General features: G+C 40.1%; 1 protein-coding gene across 2 annotated transcripts in view; it reads right to left on the bottom strand.

Moving 5' to 3' along the window:
* Positions 1-2629: 2629 nt before the first annotated feature.
* Positions 2630-23840, bottom strand: part of itga3b (integrin, alpha 3b) — a 36207-nt gene continuing 14996 nt past the window's right edge. Inside the window, exons 3-26 of one of the 2 annotated variants that reach the window (XM_074621089.1) lie at positions 20813-20895; positions 19602-19851; positions 19305-19403; positions 18980-19184; positions 17240-17433; positions 16589-16677; positions 15908-16044; positions 15312-15398; positions 15162-15229; positions 14724-14875; positions 14418-14564; positions 14192-14289; positions 12787-12955; positions 12553-12627; positions 12376-12455; positions 12105-12182; positions 11858-11960; positions 11347-11526; positions 9790-9921; positions 5375-5488; positions 5168-5266; positions 4968-5093; positions 4575-4730; positions 2630-4206 (exon numbers count right to left, since the gene is read on the bottom strand). In XM_074621089.1, the coding sequence (XP_074477190.1) occupies positions 4620-4730; positions 4968-5093; positions 5168-5266; positions 5375-5488; positions 9790-9921; positions 11347-11526; positions 11858-11960; positions 12105-12182; positions 12376-12455; positions 12553-12627; positions 12787-12955; positions 14192-14289; positions 14418-14564; positions 14724-14875; positions 15162-15229; positions 15312-15398; positions 15908-16044; positions 16589-16677; positions 17240-17433; positions 18980-19184; positions 19305-19403; positions 19602-19851; positions 20813-20895 (2876 nt within the window). In that variant the 3' untranslated portion in view covers positions 2630-4206; positions 4575-4619. The remainder of the gene's footprint in view (positions 4207-4574; positions 4731-4967; positions 5094-5167; positions 5267-5374; positions 5489-9789; positions 9922-11346; positions 11527-11857; positions 11961-12104; positions 12183-12375; positions 12456-12552; positions 12628-12786; positions 12956-14191; positions 14290-14417; positions 14565-14723; positions 14876-15161; positions 15230-15311; positions 15399-15907; positions 16045-16588; positions 16678-17239; positions 17434-18979; positions 19185-19304; positions 19404-19601; positions 19852-20812; positions 20896-23840) is intronic. The other variant, XM_074621088.1, reaches the window with a different exon arrangement.

Below are 23840 nucleotides of genomic sequence, written 5' to 3'. Positions count from 1 at the left end.
ATGAGAAACTTTTGGGAAAAGCCAGTCATGTATATCAGAAGCCATAAAGCTCCAGAATACATACAATGAAAAAAAAAAGATCAGTAGTTTCAGTTGCTCATTTATAATTTGTCTGGCCTGTTTCAATATCATTGTTTATAGTTTTTCATTCGGTGTACATTTGGATATTATGCTGATGTTGCTGCCAGCTGTGTTTGTGTGAATATGTGGCCGCTGTGCCAGGCTATGTTAAAGTGTATTTTTGAATGCAGATGCTTTATCCATAATATATGCTTGAGTAATGATGCTGTTGTGTCTGTCTCCTCCTGTGTGTGTGAATATGTGGCTGCTGTGCCAGCTATGTTTAATTGTTTTATTTAAAGCTTCAGTAGGCAGAATGTTTTTGGCATCATTGGGCAAAAATTCCATAATAACCTTTCAGCATATCGTAATTCAAATGTTCTGAGAGAAAACTAGACTTCTGCACCTCCTCATGGCTCTGTTTTCAGGCTTTAAAAAATCTAGCCTGTGACGGGAGACTTTGACCAATCACAGGTCATTTCAGAGAGAGAGAGCGTTCCTATTGGCTGTGCTCCGGCTGGTGGGCGGTGCTTGGTACTTCCTCATGCCAGGCCATGCCATGCTGTGCTGTTATTTTTTGTCTTGTTGGACCAGAATCAGCTTGACTGTCCAGGTATGAGTAGGCCTACACATACCATGAATTTGGCTCTGGCTATTTTGCTCTCATTGTACATACGGAAATAGAAATGCAGCTGAAAACAAGGTCAACAAAGCTGAACACGAGTAAAGAAAGAAGATGGGCTATATAAAAAGAATACCAGGAACAACATACAATGTGTCAGGCTGTTTATGTAGATTGTAAACAATAATACAGTAGTGCAATGGTGCAGACTGCAAATATGATGGAATAAATATTGAATTATTAATGTAACTTATAATGATGATGATGTAGCATATTAGGATTGTATGATTTAAACTGTGGTGCATTCAGGCAAGTATAGTTGTAATGCCCTATTCTGGGTAACATATGAGTTTCAGAACCTATTATTAAATAGATGTTTGGTTTTGAACGGGCTAGGCCCACCTGATTTTCTCTGTGCCCAGCCACACGGTAATTTCTGCCTACGCTATTGGTTTCAGCCCTTCCCTCTTTGCTAAAAGAGTCAATGGAGTCTCTGTAACAGCCACAGTCACAACCTGTGGGCTCTCAGGTAACACGGACTAGAGTCCCATCAAAGACTGTTCAGTTCTCCTGGTCCAGTCTACTTTCAGTGCTGCAGGTTGATCTCAATGGGGGCCACAGTGGCTTGGAAATAATCCAAGTGTCACCTTACTGTCTCATACAAAAATACAAAGCTTAGGGACAGTGAAACAACAATGACCAAAGACATAATAGTCAATTCACTGCAGGACTGTAGTACTTGCACTTGTCTTGGACTCATGCCTTGTTGGACTTGACTACAGGCCTGATTCACTGTAACTTGTCACCAAGTACAATTTATAACGCAACTATCTATGCTAGAGCTTAAAGTCTCCAGACATGTATAACATCATGTATGACTTTTTTTTATCACTTTTTGCAACATATTATACCATGACTTTTTTAATTTTTTCGATATACTATATGCTATGACATCTTTATATTTTTTTTATACGTACTACACTATTACTTTTTTTTAATTTTCGACATGCTATACTATGACTTTTTTATTTTTTCGACAAACTATACTATGACTTTTTCTTAACTATGACATTTAAAACTTTTTCGACAAACTATACTATGACTTTTATTTCCGAAATACTATGCTATGACTTTTTTATATTTTTTCGACATACTATACTATGATTTTCTTTCGACACATATTATACTATGACTTTTTTTATTTTTTCGACATACTATACTATGGCTTTTTTTTAATTATTCCATAATTATTTTTTTTTTAAATACTATACCATGGCTTGTTCTTTACATACTATACTATGGCATTTGAATTTTCTTTTCGACATACTATACTATGGTTTTTTTTCGGCATACTATACTTTGACTTTTTTATTTTTTCGACATATTATACTATGGCTTTTTCTTAACATACTATACTATGGCACTTAAAACATTTTCGACATACTATATTATGATTTTTTTTCGACAGCCTATGCTAGGAATTTTTTTTTTACATACTATATTATGACTTTTTTAAAAGTTTTTCGACATACTATACTATGACTTTTTTTTCAACATACTATACTATGACTTTACATTTTTTTTCGAATTACTATGATTTCTTTTCCGACATACTATAAAATAAATGTATATTTTTATTTAATAACACAAAATAGTTCGTATAGTATGTCCGTGAGGAGATATTTGCTGAATTTGAGGAAAACGTGTATTGGATTAGAATTGTTATTATGTAGTCATATTATTTCTTTATATTAATCTTGTCTCTGGGTGGAGGCTTCAGATAAACCCAGTGGGTCTTTAGCCTCTTCCGGCACTGTTTATTATTCATTTATTTTTTTTTGTTATGTCGTATAGTCTTAAATTATGCAAAATAAATAAACAATTACAGACTCCACCTTTTAAATATGAAAAACACACAATGATCATGATAGCAATTAAACTGAAAAGGTTGTTGAAAACAATTTAATTACATTGACACCGTAAAAAAACAACACCACAACAGAGAATAGAGTTTGTGCATTGGTTTTCAGCCCTTCTCTCTTTAGTCACAGAATCAATGGAGTCTCTGTAACAGCCACAGTCATATCCTGTGGGCTCTCAGGTAACACGGACTAGAGTCCCATCAAAGACTGTTCAGTGACTGTCTTCTCCTGGTCCAGTACTTACAGTGCTGCAGGTTAACCTCAATAGGGGCCACAATGGCTTGGAAACAAGCCAACAATCCAGCTGACACCAAAACAAGTATCAGCTTACTGTCTTATACAAAAATACAAAGCATAGGGACAGTGAAACAACAACGGCCAATGACGTATGCATTCATTCAAATAGTCAATTCACGGTAACCTGTTACTATGTACAATTTATAGCGTGACTATCTATGCCAGAGCTTAAAGTCTCCAGACATATAACATGTATTATTTACTCCAGTGTCATGACTCCCTGTTTGTGATATTTTTTAAAGATATGTTCTTTACTGTAATAACACAAGACAGTGTAATAAATAATAATCAAGTGTGCTCCCATCATCTCATCAACACATATTGGCTAATTCTACATACAGACAAAAAGCTTTTCCTTTTTAACTTGTTGCGGGGATGCTTGTATGACTCTTGCCGTGGAATTTTATTAAAACATGTCCAGTTGGTCTATAAAATGTATTATTAACCAATTTTTCTCCGGACATCTCTGTATTTATTCCCTGAAACCAGGGAAATCATTTTTCTACGTAGCCTAAAAAACAGTCGCTTTTTGCACTTTTTGGAGGTCGGTGCTACAACTGTGACTGCATTTCATCAGCTAGTCTACGTAATGCTTGCCAAACACTGACACGGACATTCACAACATAGTGGATGCTGGGACAAATATTCTAAGTGCAGTTCGAAAATGATTTGCTAAACGACTGATATAGGTTTAAAACCCTTACATGGCCTACAACCGCTGACCATAAAGTGATGCTTGGAGACAGAGCAGGAAAAACATAGAAGATCAATAGACTCATTCCTCTGATAAGAGAGGAAAACAGACATGGCGGAAATAAACATGATGAATGACGAGCAACTTTGCTAAGAGGATTCAGAAAGAAAAAAAATGCAAACACCGTAATCATAACAATTTACTCTTGAATGCAACCCCAATTCAAACCCTGCATTCTTCAAAAATACAATCTCTGAAACAAACTGTTCAGTATATTGCATTGAAAAAGTTGATGAAATCTACCTTAAAGTAAAAAAACAAAATAATGGAATGCACTATCCACAATTGGTCCATTCGTGTAGCTCGACCGAGCCCAATGTTCTTTGTTTGGCCCGTGTCAAACCAGTGTGACGGTGAGTGGTTCAGGGCCAAAAGTAAAGGCCTCAGTAGTAGTAATGCTGCATCTCTGTCCAGTTGGTGATCCAATACTTTTTCTGTGGCTCCTCAGGCTGAAATCCCAGATTGAATTGATACCGCTCAGCCTTGCGAATTTTCACCCCCTGGTGCTTTGGCATTATCCGGTAGTAGATGGCTCGCTTGAAGAATCCAAGCTATTGGGGAAAGAGAGAGAGAGAGAGAGAGGAAGGTGACATTAAAGAGGATACACTTAAACAGCAGGAGAGCTGGGATTAATGACGAGTTGAGAAGGAGATTTAGGATTCACAGGCTGAGGAAAAGTTAGGTAAAAGATAAACCCATGCTGAGTAAGATGGAGAACAGGGATAAAGTAGAGAAGACAAACATGATATAAAGTGATCAGCAGCGCAATGCACTCTATTAGCCTGAAAGGGAAGCAGAAGTGATGTTAGGTAGATACAAATAGATATTAAAGAGAAAGTTAAGTGGTAGGAAAGTTGAATCACGCCCCAAGCTTCAGTAATAGTATCCATAGAAGATCCATTTGTAGGGGTGTCGTTACCCTAGAGCCCCACTGGTGTGTGCTGTTTGGGGACCCATGGGGGCCTCAGTAGTCCTCAGTTAGCCTCTCTGTCTCAGAGGGCTGGATCTTCATCTCAGCCTTCTGGGCTTTGGCCTCATACATCTCCCTCGTGCTGGCCCTCTGGAAGAAGCCACACTGGGGATGGTGGAGGAGGAGGAGGAGGGTGGTGCATGGGGGGGTAAGTCAAAGGTTAGACTAAAGGCTCGATATAAAGGTTATAAATCAGTCAGATAAACGGGTCAACAGCTATCACACAGGATTGTTGGTGTGAGAAAAAAAACAGCACATGTGGAGAGATTCAGAGCTATTCACTCGGCAGATATACAGCATGTGCAGGAGTGTAATCAGTGCAGTAGTGATTGGTAGTCTCACCTTCCATAGTATAAGAATGATTATTCCCAGTAGGAGAATTCCCGCTACAGCTGCAGAGATGATGATCCACAGCGGGAGCTCATAGGGTGCCTCCACCCCCTCCAGTGGTTCTATTTCTACTGTGAACTACAAGAAAGGTGGTGAGAGTCAAGTAAAATCATCATCATTTTATCCTCATGATCATCATCATCACCACGTACCCAGGCGTGCTGATTGTCCATCCTGATGGTTGGTTTCTCTGTAATGAGCTTCAATGTGGCTTGACCTCTGACTGTAATTCTCAGAGCGTTGGAATATTCCTGCATCAAAACATTTTCAAAGAGAAGTCAAAGAAAGCCATGGACAATTTCATTAAATGATTAATAACGTTTGTGTGTGTTTGTTTGTGTTGTAGGTGGAGAGCTGACCTCTAGCATCGTGCTGTTCCACAAACGGGACTGGACATAAATCTTGGCTGAATCCGTCATGTTGAGCAGCGGACAGGTAAATGTCACGCATCGTGCTGTCCCCTTGGAACAATCCTTCAACGCACAATTACAAAGAACAACTATTATACAAGTGAACAAACATAGACAATTTTACAGTTTTTTCAGGATGTACACAATCTCAATAAGGATTTGACTGTTTAGAAAAGGACAGCCAGTACAGTAGAAGATTCACTTCTTTATCACAGGATATGTTGAGTGAAAATAGGCTGTTGCTAATTGTTTCTAGCCCCACTAGCTTAGTACAGATCAACATCATCCCCAGAGGATGAATCCTAATGACTTTGGGGGTATTTTCTTCTTTGAACTTCAGTCAGAGTCAGCGAGAGAGGAGGGCGAAAGATGAGTCACCGGTAGACAACACTGCAATTGACCCAGGAACGAAACAGACGAATATGATGATCAGCAGGATACCTGAGACTACAACACATGCATCGGGACTCAAGCTCCAGAGTTGCAGTTGTGGCTGGGCAAAGGTAACCTTCACTGCAGGCCTGAGAATACATCAAGGCAGGAAACAGTGCTTAAAGGTGGTGGAACAGGGACGTTGCATCAACCACTACTTTTTAAGAGGCAAGTCGAAGCAGTCAAGTGAAGTTTAGCTGCAGGACGAAAACCAAAGTCTTTAGGACATCAATCCTCCTGTCCCAGAAGAGGAGGAATCAGGCACAGCAGAGCACCAGGAGCTTTGCCTACCACAACCTGCCACCGAGACTAAGATCCAGGAGCGAAAGCTGCTAATCAAGTGGCCACAATCCTGTGAGAAAAAGGAGTGGGAAACGGTCAACATAGACTTCAGCAAAATCTTGGAGCAACTGGGGGGAACTGCAGAGAAGAAACGAGCGCATGGGAAAACTGATCTACAGCAATGGAGCTGAACACTTTGGAGCTGCGGAGAAGAAGACGACTAAGCTGTCAATCCCAACCAAGTCCAGGAGGCAGCAGGAAATAGAGCGACTGGTCAAGGAGAGAAGGCAGCTGAAGAAGCAGTGGAGGAAACTGGCTAACAGCATTGAGGAGAACTGAGAACCATCTATGAGTCAAAGGTCGAGAAGCTGGAGAGGATGATCAGCTCATTCGCCAGAAAGTGGCGAGGTCTCACCAGATGCCTTTGCAACGTGGGGCTCTGTCTCCCGTCTTTGAGAGGAGTTAAAAGGCACCAAAGTAAGGCTGGAGATGACGCTGACAGAATCCTGTGACTCATGTAGCCCCTAATGCTCCCACCCTGGCAACTGTGAGGAAGTGGACCCCGTCAGCAGCTATGCAGCAGGCAAAGTCAGCCCTCAAGCACAGGGACATCATTGGCCACGTAGGCCTAAACGTTGGAGAGAGCAAACCATCCCAGTACAAGGCAACTCCATCTCTCATTTTCAACATACTATACTATGACTTTTTTCTATATTCTATACTATGTCTTTTTTTCATCATACTATACTTATACTATGACTTTTTTTTTCTTTTTTTCGACACTATATTATGGCTTTTTTTTTTAAATACTATACTATAACTTTTTTTTTTTTCAACACGTACTATACTATGATTTTTTTTTTTTAAATGTTAACAAACTATACTATTACATTCTTTGACATACCATACTATGACTTTTTGTATTTTTCTGACATTCTATACTATGACTATTTCAACATACTACACTATGCGACTGGCTCGTGGTCGAGGAGATGTGTCAAGGCCATTTCTCAAGCAAAGCAAGGGCAGTGGTGGATGAGCTGGGAGGGAGTTGAGAAGAGAAAGTTATCTTGGAAGGAGTTGTGGGACATGAAAGCATTTCGAACCAGCTACATTATACAAGCCACGTACGATGTCCTGCCATCTCCCAAAAACCCCAGCCAATGGTACGGTGAAGACCCTACGTGCCCACTCTGCCCATCCCCAGCAACCCTGAAGCACATTCTTCTCGGCTGCAAGACAAGTCTGACCCAAAGCCGTTACATCTGGCAGCATAACCAGGTACTGAATTGCTTTGCCGCTACACTGGAGAGCAGACGGACAACCATCAATGCTCTGTCTGCTCTGTCTCCTCTGGCATCCCATCCTGCAGCTGAGAGAGAGTTTGTCAGTGATGGTGCGAAGTGACCAGAGCCCGGGCAGCTGGGAGCAGCACCGAACTGGAAGTTACTGGCGGACCTGGAACAGAGGCTCTGCTTCCCATCTGAGATCGCCACGACCAACCTCAGACCAAAACTTGTTCTTTGGTCCACCTCACTTCGCACCATCCACATCATAGAGCTTACAGTGCCCTAGGAGGATACTGTGGGCGAGGCCTACGAACAGAAGAGGCTTAAGTATGCTGAGCTGGCAGTCGATGCTGAACACTGGAAAGCTAAAGTTTGCCCAGTGGAAGTTGGCTGCAAAGGTTTCATAGGAATGTCAACTACCCGGCTGCTTAAGGAAATGGGAATCCGAGGCCAGGCCCAACGCCAAGCCATTGAAGCCTTCTCCGGAGTTGCTGAAAGGGCAAGCGAGTGGTTCTGGATTAAGTGGAAAGACAACACCTTGGCTCCGAAATGGCATCATAGTCTGGGACACCAGGCCTCTTAGCCAAACCCTCTGGAGATGTAGTGGACTCATCAGTGAAACGCTGAGGAAGGAGGGCGCCCACTTGAAAACCCTGAGATGGCATCATCGTTCTCACACACAACAGCAAGGTCTCAAGGTATGTGCAACAAACAAGAGATTGTAACACCAACTCCTCAACAGAACTTTGGTGATCCCCTGACCTTTCCTCTGGCCCCACCAGCAGGTTGACATTTGTGATTAAAAGTGAAACGTCTCTACAGTTTCAGGATATAATTACCATGCAATACTGTGCACACATTTAGAGATTTTCCGATTCCATATTTTTCCTTCCCGATTCCAATACCAGAGGCCTGTACTACGAAGCAAGTTCAACATACCCCAGGTTTCTTCTCGTTATCTAGCTTAACCGGTTGACGTTGGTTATCAACTCGGTAAATCAACCCAGGGTTTCTCAATCTGATTATGAGTGCGTTCACATAAATGGGGTGGTGTTTGCGGCATATGACCAATCATAAACATGGACAAGTCTACTGTCAGCACAGCGGCGTATATTACAAACTATAATATCAGACAAATACGAAGAAGTTAAAACACATAATCCAGGCTGAAATTAACACAGTTGAAGCTGCCAAATGCAGGAAGGACAGCTGGCAAAAGAAAAAATTGCCGATGTGTGAATGCGTAAATTAACAGACTTATTAATTTAACGGAATACTCAAAGGTCAGATATAGTCGTCTAGATGGGGCAGTGATACTATAAAAAGCTTTCCGAGTATAATGGATGAATAGACTACACTTCATTATGGCCTTTGACAAGATTGTAGCGTGTAAGACTATTTTTGGCTTCTTTTAGCTGCGTTCCCAACAAGTAAAAACATAAATATAAAAAACATGATTTAAAGTGGTAAGCACCCACAGCATACAGCCAGCTGTCCTTCCTGCATTTGTCAGTTTAAACTGTGTTGCTTTTAACCTGGATTATGACTGAAACTTCTTCGTATTTCTGTAATATTATCATAAGAGCCACGCACCGAGCTTTGATTGGTCAGTAGGCGGTGCTTTTATACTAGTTCATCTCTTATTTGGAACATAACCTGCTGTGGAGCAGGTTAGGTGTTCAGCATAAGTTACCATGGCGATCTACCCCGGTAAGAAGTGAACCACCGTCGCAGGACTGAAAACCCAGGATTAACCCTGAAGTTACCTCGCTAATCCCAAATCCTGCTTCGTAGTACATGCCTGTGAACTTTGCGGTATCGGCCGATACAGAGTACCGATCCAATATCAGCGTGATAAAAAAATATATATAGTTATTATTATTATCATTATTTAACAACTGTATACTACTGACCATGTGTGGATGTGATATAATTACTAACATGATATAATACTAACACGAACAGATTTTCCACTGTGAAACATTGCCAAATGGCTGACAGTTTTCTACTGACAAACTACCTGCAATCAGTTCTTCTTCACTGCTCTTAAACAGTAGTTGTCAGTGGCAGCCATTAGGGCAACAGCACAGTGAAGGCTACTGTTTTGGAGCGGCAAAGAAGCATTGATTTCCGGTTAAACAAGTTGATTTTTTTCTGGGTTAATAAATGATGGTAACGGATTGTTGCATAGACTGGCGTACTCGCCGATCCCGAATTTTGGGCAGTATCGGACGCTTTTCTGATACTGGTATCGGAACAACTCTATACATATTCATGGTCTTTGATCAAATATAATTGATATATACTTGAAATGATGTATCAAAGCTTGTTCATGCTTGATAAAGCAGATCCATTTCTTACCAACACGTGGGACTCTTTGCGAGAAGTGAGCAGTGTGATGGCTGCCTGTGGCTCAACAGCCTGTGGCTTTGTCACATCAGCATCATCCATCACGACCTGTCGTTTAGTGCGCTTTCGTCCGCCCCCTGACAACTGGAAGACGAGAGGGAAAATCAAAGAAGGAAGCAGATGAGACAGAGACATGACATCACAGGGCTTGTGGTAATTACTGGTTTTGATAAAGACATTACCAAATTCTTCTTAGAATAACACTGTCATTGCTACTGTCTATATCTGGGCTGCAAGCGTTATGACTTTCTATTTAGGGCTCTGTGAGGTCAGTGGCGACACAGATGTTTTTTTCCCCAAAATGTATTTCTGAACATCTGTGGCTTGGCCTTGAGACCATTTTCACACCCCTTTTCTACCACTGACATTCACTCATACAGCTCAGGCTGCTTCATTTCACTCATGCCAGGATGAATTACATCTCATGTAACAAGCCTGTGAACAGCACAATCGCAGTAGAGTTAAAGTACATTTAGTGTTGCTTAATAGTTCAGTAAAGTTTCATCAAGTACACTGTTATGTTACCCAAAGGTATTTGAGCGGTAAAATCAACAAATTTAAACTGTCACACAGTTGTTAGCCATGCTAGTGGCATATTTTGGGTTTTGACCTAATACCTGCAAAACTGATGATGTTCCCATCAGCCTCAGCTTTACTCTGTGCTGTACCTTTGTCTTTAGTGCTTATTAGTTAGCATACTTTTGTACCTATACTTGCTATTTTGACTGCATAAGTGTGTTCACACTGACAAGTATGGCAAAATGCAGAGCACCCAGATGGTGTACTCATAACGGTCATACGTAGCAGAAGAGGAGGTTCCAGCAGAGGTAGTGGTTGTTCCGGTGAATACCGCACTATACAAATGTAAGTTAAGTACCACTATACTGTTGTCGGATAGAAGCCGTTAGTATTGTTTATTGGATTCATTTAGCAGTCTGTAACGATTTGGTATCGCAAACAATACCACTGCTAGCTGTCTAGCTATCATTTCCGGTGAGTACAAAAACAGCCGTTTTTGTTATGAAACAACACAAGCCTGTCAAAATTAGTAAGTACATAGTGTACTACATGGAAGTATCCAAATTGAGAAAGCAAAAGTCCTGTTATTTGTTTCTATGCCTTTCATTAAAGCCAGTACCTCTGTTTATATGCAACTGTGTTTGTGACTTTTCAATAATGGGACATTTTGGGATGTGCATATGTCTTGGGTGTGGGCAAGAGTAAGCTGTAACAAATATAAAGCTTTTGCAAGGTTAACAGTACATAGAGATAGGAAAGATTAGATGTTTTCATGTGGTTCATAGCTAGCTGAATCACTGGCATTGTTGTGCGTATTTTCCGTTCAAAATCTGCATCTTCAATATCTGTTACAAGGTGTTCAAGGTATGTTTTTGGACATAACCTTGACCAAGTGAGGGAATGAGGGCGATACAATATATATCAATTGGCTCTTAAGGAAAAAGAAGTATATTGTGGCACCAAACCAAAGTTTAAAAAAAAGGGACTTACAGTTAGGTTAAGCATGTTGACAACTTCTCCAGGAGGGTTACATTCCACCTCTGATTGCCCTTTAACAACAACAATCTTCGTCAGGTACAGCAGCCACTTGCCGTTGGTTATCTCAAAGGGCCACTCAAACTCCACAGCCAGGGTCCCCAGGTCTCCCAGAGGCTGCCCCCTCATATTTACCTAGCAGTGAAAAGAGTCAGCAGCACAAAAAAAAGGAAACTTCAGTAGAAATCAAACGGATGGTGTGAAATAAAGTGTGGAATAATAGTCTTGGCTTCACTGTGACTTTGTAACCCCTAAATAGTATCCACCCCTGGTTCTGCTTACACCACAAACCATGGCTCACATAACAATCCCTTCACCACGCATTATTAAACTTCTGAGGAATGAAAGTTTGGGCTTCAAAGACGGGGTGGAGATGAGGGAAATGTGGGTTGCACGCATACTGTATTATAGATGCAATATACAGTCCTGGAGGTCTAATATAGTCTGAGTGGTGGAGGTGACTCACATTGAAGGTGAACTCCACCAGACTGCCCACGTCACTGGTGTTGACCATGGCTGACTCGCCCATCACCGTCCCACTGAATTGTGTTCGCACCAACGGTTTTGCTCTGGACAGGGAGAGAATTAGAAATGGTTGTGCAAGTAAAAAAAATGATGTGGGAGATAATGTGATGTGACATGAACTACTTCAGTGTCCATTTCTGTGCTCTCTACTGTAAATACAGTACGTCATGTTAGGTAATGGGACTCACATGGAGAAGGAGGGGAGGATGGTGTTTTCAATCATCAGGGCCACAGGCACAGGCTTCAGGTCACTCTGCTCACTAAGACTGGAGAAACAACCCTTATTACAACATTGTGTGCCAGTGTAATATTTAGTGATTATGGTAGCGCCACTACAGCCAAAATGCACAAATAACACTAATAACACCAGCTATAAAATGCTAAACTGTTGAATCAAATCTTGGACCCAAGCCTTGGATATAATGGAAACACAATCATGCATCAATGTTAAACACTTACGTGGACAGAAGCAGCTCGGTCTCAATCTCTTGTGTGTTCAAATCAATCCCTGAGGTCTCAAACCTGATGGAAAGTTCCACCTGATAGTGGAAGCAAGACAATGAGAAGTGTCAACCTCATCTCAGCAGAGGAGAAGAGTCAACATCTATGAGAAAAAAAAATCAATTCTAAACGTACCTTTTCATTGCCTTTAAGTGGATTCCCCAGCTCACAAATCACTGTGTTGCCCGGAGTGCATTGTACATCCTTGTCCTGAACACACAATCAGCATATTGAGAAAGTAAACAAAAGGATTACATTTCAATGACAAAAATAAATAAAGATTTAACAGTGTAATGTAACACATGGCATGAGGAAATGACTAAATAAATGGTAATTTCTCAGTCGCCTGCTGCCCTCCAGTGGACGTACCGTCGACCTGACGCTGGAGTATTTCAGTGCGTCAGGGATGGTGACGTTGAGCATGGCCTGGTGGGCGTCTTCACCAGCCTTCCCCCGATAAGGAAAGTTGGTCACCTCCACAATCAGCCTTATTTTCTTCATATTGCTGTTGAACTGAAGCTTCTGGAATTTGCCGTACCTGGACACAGAGATACATGGACAACATTAATCATTTCTTCACACAATTATTTTGGATACATTTACGGCCTTATTTATATCCAGGTATTGCTTGCTACTGTAAGCATGTGGCAGTGACAGCTAACCCACAGTGCTAGAGCTAAAGTTCTGAGAGAAACATTTGTGATTGTTAAACATTAAAAAGGGCAAATTCAAAAAGAGACACTGTATATTGACATGAAAGGGATAGTTTGACATTTTGGGATTTCAACACTTATATAACACTTACTGTCTTGCAGAGAGTTAGGTGAGAAGTTCAATAGCGCTCACATGTCTGTATGCTAAATATGAAATCCAAAAGGGACCTCTCTATTGGCCAGTCTGGATCAGAGTGACAGCTTGGCAGCATTCACTGTTATTACACCACATTGTTGAATACTCGATTCTGATTGGTCGTTTACAGCATTCTACCTTTGCTATGGACACAGTTCTGGTCAAAGACTCTGGAGGACCACGTCCACGTAATTTTTAAATCAATAAAATCATTTTAAAATCAATATTTTGTGTCTAATTATTAATTTCTTTAGTAAGTAGCTGTGTAATAAGGAGTATAATGTACAGCATGCGGGTCATTATTGCAAAATGAATCCCAACAGGGTGATCACGGAGGTGTCTTGCATCACCCTGAATGTGTCAATAATGACCCACTCACTCTACATTATCCCTTACATGTTGCCAATCTGTCACTCTGATCAAGACTAGCCAATAGAAACGTGTCTTACAAACAAAACTTTTCGATTTGCATTAATGCATTTTTTTTTATCACAAATTTATTTTACTTGCAATAAAACATTTTTCGATTGCAGTGTGTAAAGTTTTGTTGTCAAACCTATTCTGTTTGACTGCATAATAAAGACACAGAAGTATCCCCATAAGGAAACAGCTTGCCTGGCTCTATCCAAATGTAACTGCATGGATTAAACAAACAATACATAACATATTGCATCCCTCTTTCCAGTCTTTATGCTAAGCTAAGTTAACCAGCTGCTGGTGTTATAGCTTCCTATTTACCATAGTGGTATCAATCTTCTCTATAACTCTTGGTAAGAAAGCAAATTAACTTATGTCCCCAAATGTCCCCTAACAGCTATTTGTGACATTTGTCAAAAATAGATAAATAAATAAAAAATGGTTTCTGTAACATCTTAAAAACCCTCATCAGTCAAAGAGGGCTTAATTATTCTGAATTTCTTCTCACCTGGGGTAAGGCTTATTCTTTTCGTCAACAAACTGGGCTGTCAGCTGCAGGTTGCTGCTACATTTGTTGTCTGAGCCACACTCCTTCTGAAAGTTAAACTGCAGGAAATGGAACACATAATATTACATCATACCGTACAGGGGGGACTATCACATATACACATGCTTCAATATCTATAGTTAATGAAAATGTGACCTATGGATGTAGTGTATGCGCCACTCCATACCTCAGCTCTTTCAGTGAGTTTCTGCTCCTGGCTGAGGATTGGGAAGGAGTCCAGGTTCTGCAGGGAACGTCTGGATTTAGGTTTCTGTTCATGTAAGGACAAGTTGAGGGAAAAGACCACCGGCTCCAGTTTGTCCCTCACAGGCTCCTGTAGAATCATCCAGGAATCTTACATTAGTCTTCATAAACACAAGGTTAGTGGGCAACAGCACCCTGTCCACAGCAGTAAATAAAAAACAAATGCATGAACACACATATCAATTAAGACACACACACACAATATGGTGTATTTGTATAGAGACTTTACCACTACAATCAGTTCCAGAGTGTGACACTTTCTGTTTGATTTGGAAGATGGCAGGCTCATGAGGCCGGTGTACGTGTCATCATTATTGTCCTTAAAACGAACACGAGGGATTCTCCTCCTCTCCATGTCGGCCTCCACCGTGTACTTCACCGCTTTACAAAGTAGAAACACACAGTACGTTATAGAACAATGCAGCAAGTTCATGTGTTAAGTAAATAATACAGCAGTTTTTGGACAATATAGCAAGCATCCAGCAAGCCAGTATCTCCACAGTTTGTAACTATACATATATATAATATACTAATAATATACTAATAATATATATATAATATACTGTACATGTAGATTCAAAATTGCAGCTTTTATTTTATGTAATTTTAAATTATTATGCATTTACACAAAAAAAATGAGTAATTTAAGTAAAGGAATACTGCTCACTGGTATTTTTCTTGAAGTCTTTGTTTCCATTGCTCAGAGTGAAAGACAAGCACAGAGTCACTGTGATGCTGTAAAAGACAAATTCATGTATTTTTAAACTGAATCAAATAAGCCAGTTTCAGAATGAGATATTCTGAAGTGACATCTCACCATGGTGTACTTTCAGGACACAGATTGGGGTCCACAATATCTGGCAGTACAGTGAAGTTCTTTGTTAAGTGGATGACTGGTCGAGCCCTGAAAACAAGAAGAAGAGGAATCAAACTGTGCCCAAGTTATGTCATTGTATGAACAGTACACATATTTACCATTTACAATAAGGTTCACACTATGAGCGTCACCTCAACATTCTACAAGTCATTTTCAATGGAAGCCGGTGACATGAAGCTATAAACTGACGCACGATACTTGCCGCTGCGTGATGGGCGTGACGCGCTACAAATGAGCTGGTCTCAACTTTTTTCAGCGCTACAATGACGCGGTGAAGCGTCAACCAATCACATCTTTTTGTTTCACCTAGTTCTGTTCCATCCAAAATAAAGCCGTTTCCAGTGCTATTTAACAACATCAACGAGCGCTTGAGCAACACTTCAACAGCGACTCGCCGATAATGTAGTTGGCCATGCTGGCCGTTTTGTCGCTCGTAGTGTGAACACAGCCTTAGATAAACACCATCAATTGCAACAAAAGAAACAAAACAAAAAAAACATTTCCATATTTCTGTTTATCCTCTCTCTTATTTCTACCTGAGCAGGGCGATGCGGTCGTCCAGAGAGCCAACCAAGATGTCCGGGTAACTGTTGCCATCCATGTCCATCCCTCCATTGATGGAGTAGCCGAACGTGTGGAATCCTCCATTTCCCACTGACTTACCCTCAATCACCTACAGAGGACGACAACGACAAATGGGAGGTTAACACAATAAACCTCCTTTCAGACCATGGCTGCAGTCAAAAAGTTAAAAAAATGACGTCCTAATGTCTTTTCCTAACCACTTTTCCTTGACATCAATAGAAAACATCATGAGGTCAAGGAAAGATATGAAGGAGAATTCATATTGTTATTGACGCGGGTCTGCCGTGGTGAAACTACATTGTTCCAAAGATGGACTACAAAAGGCGCTGCTTCCCCCGTGTGTTATTAAATAGGTCTTTCAGTGACAGGCTGCTTCACCCGCGGTGTGTGAAAGAGAGATACCGCAGGTCCTTCTGCTGCTGGAACACTTTACATCAACATATAATAAAGGATTATCTGACAACCGATTTAACATATGACTTCATTATGAACTGTGGGATGTTATTATCACGTTTCCTTTCTTTAAGGATGGTCCAGTGTATCCTATGCTAAAGGAGATAAGAAAGGAAGCATTGAAGCATCTTTCCTTAGCATTTAGAGAATTCGAACAGCTCTTAGCTCTCAGATATTACCTGACTGGGCTCCTCTGAGATTCCCTTTTTACTTCCCATCCATATGTAAACCTTTCCTGTGTCGTGGAATGGAGCTCCCACTGCAAAGTCTGCAGACATAAACAATGGAGTTAATATATTGAAAGGAAACATGCAAAGACAGTCTGCTGAGAGGAAGCTAAGGTAGGTCTGTGTATGGAATATATTTGCCCTCTAAGTGGCAGCATAGCACTGCCTAATTTTGTTACAGCTTTTCAGTAGTCCAAAATGCGACACAGGAGGCTACATTACCTTTCCCTGCTGAGATAATTGCTTAGCAACAGTGCATAAAAAACAGTCACATAATATTAATGGGGAACTGAATGCTTCATCTTTACTTTTCACAGCAGAACAGTTAGTGCACCACCTTTTAATAGACAGCAGTATGCACAGGGGTAGACAAAATAATAGAAACACTTCATAAAACGGACTTCAACTAGAAGTACCTGCATTAATATTTCACAAAGGACATCATTTTTGTAGTTGTTTTTATCAATTGACTTGTAGTTTGGGATCAATTATCTTGCCTTTTTGGAGTTTCAAAGCTGCGTTTTCAACTTTTCCATGAGGGTATTTAATTTATTTTGTTCTCCCCCTGTCAGTATAAAACAAATGTTGCGTTCAGAGTCTTACCTTGGAAGCCGTCTTGGTTGACATCGCCAATGGCAGCTACTGCAAAGCCAAATCCAGAGGCCGAGGGACCCTTCAGCACCACGCTGGCAGTGTTTTGGAACGATCCATCCTCATTCATGAAGATATACACCGCTCCTCCCTGATCCTTCATACGGTCAAAGTAAAATGGGGCGCCAACGATCAGGTCATTCCATCTGTAAGACGCAAGGGAAACATCCAAAAATATACTTTAATATGCAAATACATGCGCACACACACATACCAGAAGATGACATCCTAAATATTATATTCCTTGGATCTCAAACATTCGTAGCCTTTAAAATCCTAGAGACCAAACAAGGTTTAACTCATGCATTGAGGGACACACATGATTTCACCATGATGTCATGACGAACATTTTATCTCAGCTGCTGAAAGGACAGGTTTTCTTCTCTCATCTCAGCTAATACATACATCAGTGTCATGCATTCTCCACATAACAAGGGAGATCATAGCTACAGAGCATTCGAGCGTGAGGCAACTCAAAAGCACAAGATACAGTTACAGACAATACATTAACCAATGCAAACGTAACGCATCTGCTTTTCTTCTTCTCCTATGTCAGATCAGTCTCAATATTAATGAATGCACACAGAAGGGTTTACAAATTTATTTTGTGATTTATGTATAAATTACTTAACAAAAATAGTCATCATTGTATATAAATGTAAAAAAACAAAATCCACATAAAAAAGTTTCACAAAAGTACTTCTGATACCCAAAATATTTCTTATTTTAAATAAATGTAATAGAAATCCACAAATATATGATTTAAAAAGTTGGTTGTTGTTACATTTATATACAGACTGTTAAACCTGCATTTAGAAACTGCTTGTCTCGTGTGAACTTCACTGCATTTATGTGGTTTTTTTTGAGACTCCCCTGCCATGGCTCGATTCACTGATTCATTTTTTTCAAGGGAATTATTTGTAGCCAATCAGATTTCTCCTTCCGTTTCAGCCGATCACGTCAGTATAAATCATGGATGTATAAAAATAACAGATTTGAGGGTATGATTTAATGTGATCACATAGCGTATATGTATAGTTTGCTGCAATTATGAACAGGAGGATGGATATCAAACTAACTACATCCAGCTGCGCTAGTCGCTAACGCTAGAGTTCAATGCCACATCATTAACGTGGCAAGCATTCATAACTCGAACACATTAACACATTTTCGCAACTTGGGGGTTGCCTTCTAGACACAAGGAGCCTCGGCAGGGGAGTCTCAAAAAACCCACTCACAAGTGTGGTGGAAGTTCATACAAGACAAGCAGTTTATAAAAGCAGGTTCAACAGTCTGTATATAAATGTAACAACATCCAAATAGGTTTTTGCTAAAAATTAAAAAATATATACAGAGATAACTATTTTTGTGGAGAAAGTAATTCATATATAAATCACAAAATACATTTGTGAATCCTTCTGTGTGCATTCCTTAATATTGAGACTGATCTGAATTCATAAATAAATACATTTGTTTCGGCCCACTGCAGTGAAAGATGTCTTGATGCACTGATTTTTGATCATTTGGAGGACACTGTTTTGATTTTAATTAAAAATGTTCTTAAACCAAGGACAAAAGAATTTAAAAAAGCCTATTTGATTCCCAGCATGGAAATATTAAATGTAGTATATAAGAAAAAAGAAGCTAAAGATAGTATACAGTACATTTTCAGTGTGGTGTGCAGAGACTCACTCGTCATTGTTGAGGTCTGTGACAGCGAGGCTGCTCCCAAAGTACGAGCCCACTTGTTCCCCGGGAATGATGGGCCCCTGCTCGATGATGTTGTGAGCCTTTATCCCAAACATCACAGAGCCCTTGGACCCGTCCCTGGGAGACCCCGTCACCACTGTGTGGTCGATTTTGCTCAGCAGATTCTTTTCCTCAAGAACTGAGTAACCTGCGGAAGACAGCATTTGAGATCCACTGTTAAACTGTGCTCTGACTTGTGGGAGAGGCCTTAAGAGCATGGGAATGAATTTATATATTTATATGATGCAAAAACATACTGTATATTTACCCATGTAACTGTATCGTCTTTTCTGCTGTCCAAAGTCTATAGAGTGTATAAGGCCTATAGAGTCGTCTCCAGAATCTATCCACGCTACATGAACATTTCCTTTATAACAAAGCAAAATTAGACAACAGTGTTAAGTCTGCTTTGTGCACAATGGACAGGTTTCCCAGACAGAGAATAATCCCAGTGTTACACTAACACTAGAATTTAGGGTTTAATCCCCGCCTGTGAAACCAGCCCATTATTTCAGTATCAAGTAACAAAACACACTCTTTTTGGCGTTAACTCTTCAGTGCCCACCTTGCCACACGAAGCTGCCTGGGGCGCCGATGTAGACATCCGTGGCTGTCATGCCGCCTGAGATGCCCATGTTGCACAAGCCCTCAAACTCAAAGTTGAGGTTGGGATTGCAGACCTCAAAACTGTAAGTCTGCCAGTTATCGGAGGGGTCATAGGTCAGGTTGTTGCTCCTGACATAGCACTTTCCAATCATCCGCCGCTGCTCCTCTGCGCCGCTTTGGCTGATCTTCACATAGCGATGCCCGCATGCCTGGACACAAAAAAAAGAATGTGTATTCTGGGATGTTATGGACTGTGTAATTGCTCCAATTTACAATGTGTCAAATCTGATCGTGATAATGTGCCCATACTGAGACTGAATCAGAGCTAGAATTAATAAAAAAAGAATTACTTTCTGTTGTATCATGCACATTTAAAATAAACAATGACTAAGAGGGGGAAAATCCTTTTAAGTAAATTAAATGCCCATGAAATTAAAAGAAAACACAAAACAATTTCCTGATAATTACTGTAGTATTGTCCCTTTTTGCATTACACACTTAGCATGCAGTAATTTGCTGTTTTTGTTAGCCATATATTGTTTTTTTAAGTAAACAATACAAGATGTTGGCACAATGCTCCTAAACAATAGGATAGAAACACAAAAATAAGCCAAAGCATCTATTCCATCTATACAAATTAAAAAGAAATTGTAAAAATCTAACAATGGATGAAGAACTGGTTTAAAATAAGAAAATAGACTACACTATATTAAAATTTTAAATAAACCAATTGGAAGGGTATTATGGTTAATTTACCAATATATCTACGTATGTATATTCATACAGTGTGAAGAATATTTCCTCAAAAAAATAAAGAAATCCTCTATTAATCATATCAAAAAGGAAAAAAAAACTCTGGAAAATACAATATCTTACTTATGACCATGATTTCATTATTACTCTATGTGGCATTTCCTACTTGTATGTGTCATTCTGTTTTGGGTGTGTGTGGGTGTGTGTGCGTGTGTTGAGTGTATCATTCGGTTGCTTTATGCGTCGATAAATATTGCAACAAGCACACTGTGTCATCTGTGACACAAAATAATGAAATACAAAAGGTTTTTATCTCACCCTGCATCCCCTCAGTGCTACAGTAAATGTTACCGACGCGTATATATAATATGCCACATGTGACACTGACTAATGGAGTAAAACAGGGTGTCATCTCACCAGCACACGTCCCGCCGGCTGGTCTCTCTGACTGGCCACCGTCACGCCCAGCCACATGCCCTCCACCATCTCAGATGGATTTGCTGTGGATGGGAATTACATTAAAGGGTTTAAAAAGCTACTGTGAACATGGAAATAAAGTGTAGAAATACAGTTGCACATCCAGATTATTGAAATGTTTGGTCTTCTATTTAAAAAACAGGTTTCTTTTAATTCAGTATCATATTTTAACCAAACAAGCCAGTTTACAGTCCATAGTCAGTCATGTCCAATCATCCATTATATATATTAAAAAAAATATTCAACATGAGCAACGTGAGCATAGTCGCAGGAAAACCAACCCAAACAGTAAAGCATCTTTCAGCCCGGATCATGCCCTGACAAATATTAACCACAAAAATGTGCTGTGACTGCAGCAACAGTCGCTCCAACTTCAACATCAAAAGTGGTGAGGAATCCTTTTATTATGGTCCTTACTTGTAGCATCTGGGGGGCCTATTCACCTCAGGGTAGTACAGTGGTAAGTCTATCAGTTAATAACCTTCAATTAAGAAAAGATGCGCTTTCAGAGTTTCATATCCTGGAGCTCATCATGTAGGCGCAGAAAATGATCGTGAATGCTAGAGGACATGCCGGGGATTAGACTCTGGGCTTGTTTGACACACTAGCTCTGTTCTTGAATAAAGAGGAAGCTAGATGATTATCATGCAGATTATTTACAGTTCATCACTTTGCAATCAGGGAAATCCTCTACGGTAACCTGTATGTGCTAAAGGGAAACTCCACCGATTTTACACATAAAGGTCAGTTTACTCATCATGGGGAGTACAACTCAGCCTGTGAGAACCCTTAATATAATATAATTTTTCAGTTATCTTGGCTTGGATTTTTTTAACAGAGAGCATGTTAACAGGGTCTGAAATTACGTTTTTTCCTCACCTGTCACTGTGGCAGGTCACTGAACATTTCTACTGGCCAGTTTTTTTGTCTGCCATTTCTGAAGTCTATGTAGAACGCTTTATAATTATAAACACTGACTCAGTACATTACTGTCAATGTGTACTTTATAATTTGTATTATTTATTTTTATTTATTTATTTTTTATCTTATATAAATTTAATTTAACATTTTTTGTTCTTTATCCTTTTTGCATCGGCAATGGGTGGAGGTTGGTTTGGAGGGGGCTTTGGAGGAGAAATACCAAAATATGGAGGGACAATCATTTACATTTGTGCTCTATTTGTATGTTTCTGTACACCTGTTGTTACTCCCAATAAATTATTACGAAAAAAAAAACAGTACCAGACAGTAGAAATATAGAATACATCACGTAACCTTAATCCTTGACTATTTTTAATTTAGGAATTAGTTTTTAAAAATAATATTTCTTAAGATAAGGAAATCTGCTGTGGTGGCAGGTGACCTTTCTACATGCCAAAGCCAACATGCACCCTGTATTTGGCACGTATCAAGTGCTGATTTCATTCCCTGCAGTTTAACCAGGCAGAGAGGGTCTAACAAAAAAGCTGTTGGGTGAATTATGGGAAATGTAGAAGTGTTTGGAGTTCGATCTCCGGGTAGGAGATTTATTTCTGGTGTGCTTTTTAGCCTCACTAGCGATGTGGTTTCTAAGGATGGTAGTGTCGGTCTATCAGATGGTCAGTCTGTCCACCACTCCACCAATCGGCCCACATTAAAAGATCTCAACAACTACTGGATGGATTGTGTGAGGAAGCACCAACTCCCTCATTAACTATTTGCTTAAGCCATTTGTTAAGAAAGATGGACCACACAGTTTTCTTTGTTTCACTCAGCATTGGAGTTAAGTTTATTTCTTAAAAATGTATTAAATGACATGCTGTAATCAAAGCATAATTGACTGTGTGATGAAATGACAGCTAATTAGGCTAAATACTGAATTATGTACAAATAATTTGTTTCTTTTGAATGTATTGTGTTTATGTCAATATACTGTAGGATGTATTGAGGCCTAGTCGGTAGGAGTTAGTTAAGAAAACATTGTATATTTGTCGTTAATCCTGTCAACTCTCTGTTCTAGAGTTCTCACCTGATAGGCCAGTTTGAACTGGAAGGGCGGCTCTCAGGTTATATATGTGAGTGGAATGGGAGAGACCTGATGAGGTTTTTATTTCACAGAGCAGCACCAGACCTGTTGTGAGCTGTGTGAAGGCCAAGGATTTCCTTCCCTGTGTTTTTCCGTTGTTTCATGTTTTTTTTGGAGACTGAAAATAAAAGTCTGCCTATTGTTCCAGCACACCTCCCTGCCAGCGTCATGTTTTGTATTCCTAACGTCTCACCTTGCTATCCTGCCCCTCACCTTACAACAGATTGCCATGAAAATTTTGTATGTGCATCAACCGGTGCCCAGAGGATGAATCCGAATGACTTTGGTGATCCTCTGACTTGTCATCTAGCACCACCATCTGGTCACAACTACAATTTGACCAATATTAATGACATTTCCAGTAGCCTCAGCTGTACTTTTTGTTTAGAGCTACTGAACAAGGTAAATATCACACCTACTAAACATTACCTTGTTAGCATTGTGAGCATGTTAAAATTTAGCTCACTGCTGTGCCCAAGTACAGCCTAACAGAGCAGCTACCATGACTGTAGATGACTTGTTTTCACATCAATGCTAATTCCTCTCCCTCATTTTCTCAGTCTGCTCAGGTGCAGACTGCAGTCCTTCACTGTGTGACTCAGCATCACTCAAATCCCTAATCGGACCTGTACTGAAACTAAAATACTGCATTCCCCTGTTAAATGTCAAAATGATGAATCACTTCTGAGAGCTCAAAAACAATGTGAAGTGGTCGTGCGCATACCAAAACCATAGTAGGCAGGTGCTGGACCAATAGAGGACAGCAATGAAAATGTAATAAAAAGTCTAGTAGCTCCCATAAGTGCAAATTATTATCACATCCTAAAGGAGTGGCATTTCGAGCTGAAGCTCTTCTTCAGGCTCCGCGTATATATCTAAAGATGACGTATCTGGTCATATTCA

This window comes from Sebastes fasciatus, chromosome 20, assembly GCF_043250625.1.
Source record: "Sebastes fasciatus isolate fSebFas1 chromosome 20, fSebFas1.pri, whole genome shotgun sequence".
Classification (NCBI taxonomy): Eukaryota; Metazoa; Chordata; class Actinopteri; order Perciformes; family Sebastidae; genus Sebastes; species Sebastes fasciatus.
Note: the sequence above shows the minus strand (reverse complement) of the source record. Positions and strands in the feature narration are given on the sequence as shown.